This window comes from Pteropus medius, unplaced genomic scaffold, assembly GCF_902729225.1.
Source record: "Pteropus medius unplaced genomic scaffold, Ma_sr-lr_union100, whole genome shotgun sequence".
Lineage (NCBI taxonomy): Eukaryota > Metazoa > Chordata > Mammalia > Chiroptera > Pteropodidae > Pteropus > Pteropus medius.
The window spans coordinates 4,412,262-4,422,925 of NW_024349802.1; the positions used below are offsets into that span (position 1 = coordinate 4,412,262).

Consider the following 10,664-nt stretch of genomic DNA (forward strand, 5'->3'; position numbering starts at 1 on the left):
GTTCCCAAATCCTCCGCTGTCCTCGTCCGCTCTTTCAGAGACCCCTCGCTCTGCCTCAGCTGAGCAGCCGGGTTCGCCACTTTGAGCCTGGGGCACTTTCCTCAGCCAAAGTCACTTCAACGGTGGACTGACGAAAAAGGCCGGTCCCTGTGCACCAGGACCAGCAGGTGTGGAGTTCAGTGCCTTTTAGGATTCTTACCAGAAAGACACCGTCCCCTGAAATGAAGGGGTGGCCTCAGCGGCGGTGGCAGCTTGCATTTACAGGGCAGCCGTTAGGCACAGGCACCACGCACGGCATCTTATGCTGTCTTTACAAATAAAGGACCAGACGCTCAGGAGGTTAAGTCACCGGCCCAAAGTCCTACAGCTCAGATGGAGACGCGAGTCTGTCCATCCCCAGTGACGGCCCTAAGAGCAGCTGTGCTTGAACCCTCAGTCCCGTGCTCCTCGGGTGACGCTGGGAAGTGGTCTCCCAGGGCTGTGCTCTCTCTGAGCTCCTGTCGGGAAGCTCAGGGCCAAGTCTGAATGATGGAGGAGGAGAAAAGGCTCAGGGAGCCTGCACTGGACATGGCCGGGCACCCAGGGGCAGGCGGGAAGTTAACGAGCCCCCTCGTGCTGCCACCTGGGTGCTCACCTGCGCCCCCCGTGACGCTCAGACTGTGGCCAGTGCTCCTGCAGAGGGCGTCACCGGTCCCCAAGTCCTGCTGACACTGGCAGTGTTGAATCAGCAGCTTTGCCACCGTTGCCATGACAACAGACACAACACAGCTCTGCGGGGCAGGCCGTGAGAGCAGCCAGCATTCGGGAGGGAAGGACGCACCTAGCAGGCACGTCTGCAGGAACGGCGCCATCATGAGGAAGGCAGAGAGTCCCCGCCACCCTGCTCCGCTGTGGCCGTGTCTCCACGTTGGCCCCGCTGCGCCGTCAGGCCGGGCCCCACAGCGGGCACACGAAGGACCGGCGTCTCACCCTCTCGCGAGCATCCCACCCAGGGGCAGGGGCAAGGCCTGGCCCAGCGTCCCCTCCCCTCGCGGACATCTCGGCCTCGGGGACCGGTCTCTTGCTGCATCTCCATTTTCTAATGTGGCTCTAAGCATTTGTCGTACAGAAATAGCAGACGCCTAGTTTCTCATGGGCCGGGAACCTGCCGCCCATTCCACACTCAAGCTGACGGCACACAGAGGACGTGGACGAGGCGGCAGGGACCGGCCAGCGCGCCGCGTGTCTCCCTTTGGCGTGGACACGCATGACGAGTGGAGCTCAGGTCCGAGGGCTTCCGAAAAGCCTAGGAGCCCACAGAGCCCTCGTCATCGCAGCAAGTAAGAATATTAAACAGACGGAAACCAAACGGCCTAACTCCATCCACTCCGCCGTCACTTCATAAAAGGCAGCGCACTGAGACACCTCCCCAGCCGCGTGCGGAAAACAGGCTTCTCGGGAGAAACCAGCCGGAGGCTGCGCCCCTCGAGGCCCCGCCCTGCGCCTCGCGGCCCCCCGTGGTCCGCCGCTCCTGGCCGGGCCGTAGCTCGGTCATTTATGAAGCAGGTACTTCTCGAGCATCAGCCGCGTGCCGGCCACTCATGGGTCCTGGAGAGACAAAGTAGACGCGGCGCGGCAGATGGGACAGGCGACGGTGAGACCCAGAGACGTAAAGCGATGGGCCGGACGCAGGGGCAGGCTCCACAGGACACGGCGCTTGTGCGGGACGGAGAAACGAGGTGTCGGGGGCATGGGGTCACCAGGTTTGTGCCTTGGGCAGCTGGACGGATGGCGCCGCTGTCCATGAAAACAGGCAGCTGGGGATGTGCCAAGTTCAGGGGCCCAAGTCAGAGTCGGGGTGGATAAACGGACAGGACGTAGACCTAGGGGTGGGTTTTAGGAAACTGGAAATCGTGATTCAAGACCCTGGCTACTCACTTTTTAATGAGCTTCGTTACGAGAGAACAGACCTCCCGCCAGAGGCCCTGGGAGGGCCGGCTCGCCGCCTGCGAAGAAAAAATGACCTTTTAGCCAAAAAAACAGGAGCCATGCTTTTCTGGTAATACTAACAAGTGACTCAGGCTGTCAGAAGTTGACCGTGTCAGTCAGGCCTGGACACGTCTCTGACAGGACAAAGTCCAGAGCAGAGAGGGACGAGCCATCCTTCCCCAGCGTGGGGGCCGGTGACGCTCCGGTCCGCGGCCGCGAGCACTGGTCAGAGGTGGGGTGAGAGCGCCTGGGCAGTGGAGGTCACGTCCACGGCCAGTGGCAGCAGCCTGAAAAGGTGGCCGTGCCCCAAGTGCAGGAAGCACGCCCTGACTGTCGCTGGTGGGAAAACAGACCAGTGGGGAGCTCACGGCCCAGGCGGAACTGCAGACGGGGCTCCCCTGACTGCCGGCATTGCGGGGGCCTCCCCAGACGACCTCGACCGCGGCTGCAGAAGGACCCAGCACCCTTGAGGGGTCTCAGCATCTTCGCACCAAACGAAATGGGATCAAATCACTGAAAGGGCGAAGTTTCCTCAGAGGATAAGCCGTCCCCCCGGAGGAAGGCTTTGCCCCCAAGCTGGGTTTCTAGTCCCCGTAATGACAGAACGAACCCCACGGGCATTTCATTTAAGCGATGAGTTTCCTTTTTCTTTCTCTCTTTCTTTTTCATCTTCTAATTTAGCAGTATTCGGAAATAAGGAGTCTCGGTCTAAAAAAATATAAGAAAGAACAATAGAAGAGACTCCAGCACTAAATAACGAGAGGAGGAAGGAGCCCGCAGTAGCACGTTTGTGATGGGGGCTGGACAGGATTCACTTTGGAGATGCTTTAATTCCGACGTCACTTTAACGATGGCTCCCTGCGGCCACCATTCCCCTGCTGTGGTCACGCCTAAGGGAGTCTGTGTGGCCAGGGCTGTGCTCCCACCTCCCGGGCTGTCTTCCTGTTTGCAAGTTCCAGACTTGTCAGGAATGGATGATGGCAGCACAGCCTGAACCTCGAACGTGGCCTCTGAGCATCGCTCGGGGATTTACTTCCTTCATTCCTGTGTCTGCCTTCAAAATCCGCTTGGCTGTAAATGTCGCCATTTGCTACTTACCGTATCTCATTATGACCGCCTCCTTCCCTGAGCCAAACGCGTTTTGTTTCAGATAACCGAGGTGTAACCATAGGGCTCCTGGTGACCGTCCTGTGTCTTCTCGCTGCTGGATTTGTGGTGTATCTCAAAAGGAAGACGTTGATACCACTGCTGTTTACAGATAAAAAATCGGCCATTGAAAAGCTCAGGTACCCGGGTCTGGGTCATCTCTTCAGAAATGGCGGTTGAAAAGATGCGCGACCAACTGTTCCCGCCTCGTTTCCCTTAGCGAAGAAGAGGTCAGATTTTCCAGAAAGTAAAACCAGCATTTGGGGTTTTTTCATTTCTGTTAGAGCAGCTGCCCCCTTTCCTTCCCCTTCAAACTATTTGCCGCTTTTTCCATAAATAAGCGGCATGTTGAGGACTCTGTGACGCGTTTTCCCCACGCTTGCATTAGTAATTTCTAGAAGACATGGGATGTTAAAGCTATTTTCTTCGGAGGGGGTAGCTTTTGATTCAGATACATTCAGACAGTATTGCTGAAATGCCAGCTTTAAACACAATGACGTCGATGGCCGTGCCACCCTGAACAAGTCTGATCTCGGGAGCTGAGCAGGGTCGGGCCTGGTTAGTACTTGGATGGGAGACCACCTAGGAAGACCGGGTGCTGTAGACATAAAAAAAATAAAATAAATAAAAAGGGATTGTAAGCTGACAAGGTCTTTGCAATCTGTGAGGTCAACCAAGGGTTGCTGCGCCTAAAATAAATAAATAAACAAATACACACACACACACACACACACACACACACACACACACACACACACACACACACAGAGTGTCTCCCAGGTGACACAAAGCCTTGTTTCCAAGGATTGCAAGAACTAATTTAACAGAATCATGGCTTTGGGAACAAAAGAAAATCAATATTTGTTTTTTAATCTTGTAAGAGTGTTAGATAATTTTATTTTACCTTTGCAAGTTTACGCACACTGAGCTAAAAATAGGTAAATTGTTTTTTGAGGGTTATCGTGAACAAAACAGAAAAAGTTAAGTCAAGCAGAGGCGCCAGGCCCCTGACGAGCGTGTGTGGGCTTGTGTTGCAGGTGTGTGCGCCCTCCCCGGCCGTCCAGCGGCTCGCAACCGGGTCAAGCTCACCTCACCCACCTGGGCAAAGGCCTGTTGAGGAAGCCACCGCACTCCAGTGCACCCAGGGTAAGTGCTGGACGAGCGTGAGAGTTAGTGTGTGTGTAAAGACGTGGGTTTCTCCTGAGCGGGAATGGATCCTGGAGAGCCGTCTGTGAAGCGACGAGCCGGCACACTCAGTTCCACGAAGGCTTGCGAAGGGGCTGGCCAGGGGCTGGAAGGAGGCTCGCGGTGTGCCACCGAAGCGCCATGACGTCCCGCTGGGGCAGGTGACGTGCCCGAGTCATGTGGCACATCATGAGCCACTATCCCTCTGGTCACCTAGACCAGCCAAACTCCCGGGAGGCCCACTGGGTCCGCCTCCGAAGCAAGTTCCTGACACAGATCTCCGCCTATGGCTTCAGAATGCTGCCATCTGGGTCTGGGTGAGTTTCCTTGGGCCGCTGTCACCCCCGTGTGTTTCTAAGAGTTATACTGGGCCCTCGGTCAGGCCCATTGTGCTCCAGCCCTGGGCCATGGACGCTCTGTCTGCTCTGGTTCCAAAGAGCTGGACCCTCCTCCCAGAGTCCCTCCCAGCTCCCTGTTGCCATGTAACTTTCCTGCCACCTGGTGAATTATTACGAGATTCCACCCTGGTATTTAGTTTCTCCACCAAGTGTTTTTGATGTATTCGCAGAATCCTTGAATATTAAACTCATTCACCAAGAGTCCACAAATTATAGCAGTGAACAGTGTGGGTGTCAAGACATGAAAAATGATTTTTTAAATCGTTATCACATATTTAGTGGGCAATAAACCAGTTTATCTCCCTTGATCTGAAAAGTGTAGAGGGTGGGGCTCCAAAGGAGGCTGCCGTTTCTGATGAGCGTCATCACCTTTCATCCCCAAACGTGGGACCACGGCAAGGGCAGCTTCGTTTCTGAGAGCCAAACATGGGAAGTGACCCAAATAGCCGTCCATCGGTAAAAAGATAAATAAATTTTGGTATTTTTACACCATGAAATGCTACTCGGCAATAAGAAGGAATGAACTGTTGACATACACAGCATCGTGGATGAACCTCGAAATAGTTATGCCAAGTAAAAGGCAGACAAGAAAGAGTATATGCTGCAGGATTCCACTTACATCAAATTCGAGAAAATGCAGACTAATTTACAGTGACAGAAAGCAAATCAGTAGTTACGGGGAAGGAGAGACGGGGAGGGGCGAGAGCGAGAGAAGCGATCTCTGGGGCCATGAATGTGTCATTATCTTGCTTATTGTGGTGGTTTCCTGAGTGTGGGAATGTGTCAAAAGTTACCAAATTGTACCTATTAAGTGCGTGCAGTTCATCACATGTCAAGCATACCTCAGTAAAGCTGTTTGTAGAAAGGGAGGGAGGGGTGGAGGGCTCGGGGCACAGCCTCATGCTGTGTCCGTTCTCATGTGTCCCTAAAACCAGGGCGCCTTGCAGATCCTCCACCTGCCGGGCCCTAGCCTCAGCCCTGGCTTCTGGAAGCCTCCACCCTCCTGGCCCAGGAGATTTTCCAGGTTCTCCTGGAGCCCGGAGTGCACTGAGCAATGTCGTATTTTTGCAGACTCCTTCATGGCTCACTTAAGCTCTGGTCTGCATCTTCATACTTGGCACTTCCTCAGGTGCCCTGAACCTCTTCGTTAACGAATTAAACCAGTTTTTTAAAATCGGAAATAGGCCCCTCTCAGATGGGTGGGGTGGGCAGAGCTGCTGTTGGAATTTCGAAGTTACACGAACAACAGATTCTATCCCAGGCAACTCCTCGGCCCCTTTCCCTTAGCCCCTTCGGCTCTGGCAGACTCATCGGCTGTGCTTTTGCTTTAAGGAATCACATAAACTTCTGGGAGACCAATACATCGTGGCTTTTTGCTTTGATCCCGCAGGACAATCCCAAGAGACCGCTGCAGTGTCTGAATGTTGACATCAGCAGGCCCCTCAAAGCCCTCGACTTCCCTCAGCCCCGTCCGCCCCCGCGAGTCCTCCCGCCCCTCCACCAGGCTCCCCGCGCGCCCGGCGTCCCCGCCAGACCCTTGCCAGCCAACCCTGCTCCCAGGCAGGCCCAGGTACGTCTTCAGCCACTGATTCGATGGATGCAGTACAAGTCCGAGTCCGGACTCTGCTGCTTGCTAACATCTGAACTTGGACGACATGCATGACATCTCGGTGCCTCTACGAGCTCCTCGGGTGGTTCAACGGGTAATCCACGTAAAGCATTCAGAGCAGTGCTCGGCAAATAGTAATGGTGTCACATTTTGTGTCATTATTAGTAATATTTTTATGTTCAGAGTAAGGACAGTGCCCGTGCAATTATCCTCTTAACCATGACACTTTTGAGAGTTGCAGGGGCATGATCAGTTATTAAGCCTGGACAATTAGGGGTGAAAACGTGCCCGTGATTAGTTTCTATGTTTCGTTTTCAAATTATTTAACAAAAGTTTTACAGCCTGTTGCATTTCTCCATACCAGACAGCACTGTGTTGGGTCCCCTTTTCATGCTATTTTGGGGAGTAACAGTTTGTTTGTTATGACCATGAACATGATGTCATCTCACAATAGGAAACTGGGGGAGGGGTCAAAACAAGCAAATGAAAAGCACAAAGAGACGTTCGCTGGTAATTTTTTATGACCATCCTTGTTATATTTTTTTCTAGTAATTTTTGTAGATATACATTCGCATGTGTATTTTTAACATAATTTAGATTATTCCGTATGAACACTGCTATATATACTTTTTTTTGCCTTGAAATCATTCCCATCTACCATGGCATTAAAAATTCTTGAAAGTGTTATCTTCACGATAGCACCGTACATGCACATAGAATACTTTTTTAACTACTTGTCAATTAGCGGCGCGTTTGGATGTCTCGAATTTTTGCTATTATAAATAGCTCTGCTATAAAAGAGTAGACAAATTTTGGACCATTTTGTTTATTCCCTTAGGAGAGATTCCTAAAAGTGAAAATATTGGATTGAAAAAATGGTATAACCATTTTAAACCTCTTAATATGTAAACCAAATATTTTTCAGGACTGTTACATTCATTTATGTTCCAACATCGTTATAGGGCATCTGTCTCACATAACTTTGCTAGTGCTGTTAACATTTCAAAGCTTCGCCGAATTGATACACAAAATGAAGTCTCATTGTTTTGAGTAGCGAAAGGGGACATCGAAGTTTCCAACTATACACGTGTCCCCTTCCAGTTCATCCGCTTTGCTTCGTGTATTTTGAAGCTCTGTTGTTTGCGATACACACAATTAGGGCTGTTGTGTCTTCCTGGTGAATTGACCCTTTTATCATTATTCGGTGTGTCTCTTTAGCTCTGGTGCTTAACTCTGTTCTAGAATCTACTTTATCTCATATTAATATATCCGCTTCAGTTTTCTTTTGATTAGTGTGTGTAAGGAATGGCTTTTCCCACCTTTTTACTTTTAACCTACGTCATTTTATTTGAAATGAATTTCTCAGAGACAGCATTAGTTGGGTTGTATATTTTTTCGTCATTCTGTCACTGTCTTTTAATGGGTGTGTTTAGACCATTTACATTTAATGGAATTACTGACATGTTGGCCTTCGTCTACCATTTTAATATGTGTTTGTTCCCCCGATTTTACTTCTCTTGTGCTCTTCTCTGAATTGTCATGGGTTAGTCGCACAGTTTTTAGCATTCCACATTGATTTGTCCACAGGGTTTTCACGTGTTTGGATAGCTTTTTTTGTGTGGTTGCTCTAGGGTGGGGTTTCTCAACCTCGGCTTGATAGACATTTTGGCCTGGATGGATCTTTGTCGTATGAGACTGTCCTGCGTTATCACAGAACGTTTAGCAGCATCTTGGTTTCTGCCAACTAGTGGCAGTAGCTCATGTAATCTTGTCTCCCAAGGGACAAAAATCACCCCAACTGAAAACTGCTGCTCTAAAGATTACATTATATATACACATTTATCACAATCTACTAGTATCAATGTTTTTTCACTTCAGGTGGGATGTCAAAACTTTACCACTTGTTAGGTTCCTTTATCCTTCTACCCTTATGATATAGATGTCTTCAGTATTGCCCTGTTACACACTGAGAACCACTTCAGACGTTGTGATTTTTGCTTTCGACCATCAAGCGTCCCTTTTAAAACTTAAGAACAGTCTGCGGCATCTACTCATCCGCTCACCCTTCCCACCCTTTCTTCGCCCCCGATGTTCCGAGTTTCTTTGTTATTTCCTTTTTGTCTGAAAAACCTTCTTTAGCTATGCTGGTAAAGCAGGTCTGCTGGTGACAAATTCTATTAGTTTTTCTTCATCTGCAAATGTCTTTATTTCACCTTTATTTCCGAAGGATCGTTTCAACGGACATAGAATTCTAGGTTGACCATTTTCTTCTTTCTACATCTGAAACTGTTGTTCGTCTTCCTCCTGGCCTCCATGGTGATGAGAAATTACTGAAAGTTCTGTCCCCAGTGTCCGTCCCAAGGAAGAGATGTGAGCTATTACGACGGGAGCGAGGGCAAGCAGGGCTCTACCCTCTCCAGGCCGTGGTGCTCCGTGAGGACGAGCAGGAGAGGGCTTTTTTCTGGTGTTCGCCCAGAGGTGGAGTAAGGTCAGGTTGGGTCCGATGTTTCTCATTTACTGGGTCACCTTTTTTCTGGCTTTTTGGCTGGAGATAGCAAGCTTTCCTTGGACATTTTTTGTCGCTGTTGTCTGATGCCTTCGGCATTTCCGGATTGGGGGCCCCTCCAAAACCCAGGACAAGATATGGAAAAGGCAAAGGGAAAAATAAGAACTCACTGCTGGGAGTTCTCAGAGTTTTGAGGGCTCTGGCCAGTCCAGTTATTTTTCGTAAACTTCCAGAGTCTCTCGGTTGCTTTATGAATTTTCTCTAGACTTTCTTACTGTAATTAACAGGAGGAATAGGGTAAAATTTGCTTATTCCATCTTAGCCAAACCCCATTTCTTTTTGTATTTCTTTGGTCATTGGTATCCTTGAACTGATTTTTATATATCTATTAACCAACGGCGTGTTGGTAAATAAGCTGTCAAAAACAATTTCTTAACCCTGATTTATAGGTGATTTCTCTGCTGTAAAAACTCCTGCCAGGGCCAATTTCAAGCCATTCACGTGACGTCACTGGAATAGGTATAGAGAATTAGCTGATGTGAGTGCCAGCTCGCTCCAGTGCCCAGCTGCTGTTCACTCTTTCGTTCTGTGAATTGTCTGTTTCTACCCTTTACTGATTTTTTTTGTTTGTGAGATAGAGTTTTCTTCCTGGTTTATAAGAGTGTATCTTCTTAATAGATTAAGAATATTTACCCTTCTCCAGTAATTTATTACGAACTTGTTCCCTAACTTCTTTTTTAATTTTATTTATGATATTTTTGGTATAAAAGGAATTCTAGTTTCGAAGAGTATGTCTTTTGTAAATCCTCCCATTCCTTTCGTGTTTACAACGTGCTTTCCCATTTCGGTATCAGTTAAGGCCCACCTACCATTGTTTGTTTATCGTGTTGGCCGTGGACACTTCTTTTCCATTTGTTTTTCTAACCTGGGTTGGATTTACATTAGTGGACGGTGGTGGGCACACCATAAACTTTTCTGGGCTATATACAGACTTATTTGAGAATTGGATAAAAGCTCCGAACCGTCCAAAAATGCACCAATACTCAATATGTCGCATGCAAGTTTTAGACAGCCACAGAGCCCGTAAGTCCCTTCGCCATGGAGTCCCTATGCTGAGGTTTTTTTATGTCTCCCGTTAAGTAAATTGCCTGTGCACCATGTCAAACTGGGACTGTTCCTGACAGGACATGTGATCCGAGGAAAGATACCTCCACTGTTGGTATCTTTTTTCACACCATCAGTGAATGCCGACAGAAGGGACTCCTTCGAGATTTTCCCTTAAAGCAGACCTAAAAAAAAAAAAAGACTTTCATTCTATTTTATGAAACTAAGGAAATGTTACCCTTTAAACATTAGTAACTGAAAAATCCACATTTCTCACTCCAGGCTGGTGTCTGTCTGGAGCTTTTCCGAGACATCTGATACAGATTAAGCTCGCGCGTTCCCCCCATCAGACGCAGGGACCTGGAATTAATTCTGTGTGGCCAATATTGGGAGGTGGCTCGCTTGGCAGCACTGACATTTTGTACTTTAGAGCCCAGTGTCCCACCCCACACCACACGACAAACAAACCAGCTTACCTTCCAAACTTTCCAGAAGGAAAACACTGCCATAAACACGGCAACACTGGTCAAGCTTACATCTAAAAAGTAAGCTAGTTCTTTTCAGAAAACATTTGCTCTTTCCACCAGATGTCTGTTTGGTCTTTAAAATCCAGGACGGTTGAATGAACTCCCTCTCTCGTCCACAAACGTACCTTTCCAGTGGTACCGTTTCCTTCAAATGACCCTTGGAATTCAAACTTCTCAGCCAAACTCCTCAGCCTCGACCAAGGCAACAAACATTCATTTCC

General features: G+C 49.0%; 1 protein-coding gene across 1 annotated transcript in view; it reads left to right on the forward strand.

Annotated features, from left to right (window-relative positions):
* The window catches only part of LOC120581187 (disintegrin and metalloproteinase domain-containing protein 12-like), a 26,860-nt gene that overhangs the window by 932 nt on the left and 15,264 nt on the right, over positions 1 to 10,664 (forward strand). The window contains exons 3-5 of the mRNA XM_039835926.1: positions 3,119 to 3,254; positions 4,152 to 4,260; positions 6,088 to 6,267. Coding sequence (XP_039691860.1) covers positions 3,119 to 3,254; positions 4,152 to 4,260; positions 6,088 to 6,267 — 425 coding nt within the window. The remainder of the gene's footprint in view (positions 1 to 3,118; positions 3,255 to 4,151; positions 4,261 to 6,087; positions 6,268 to 10,664) is intronic.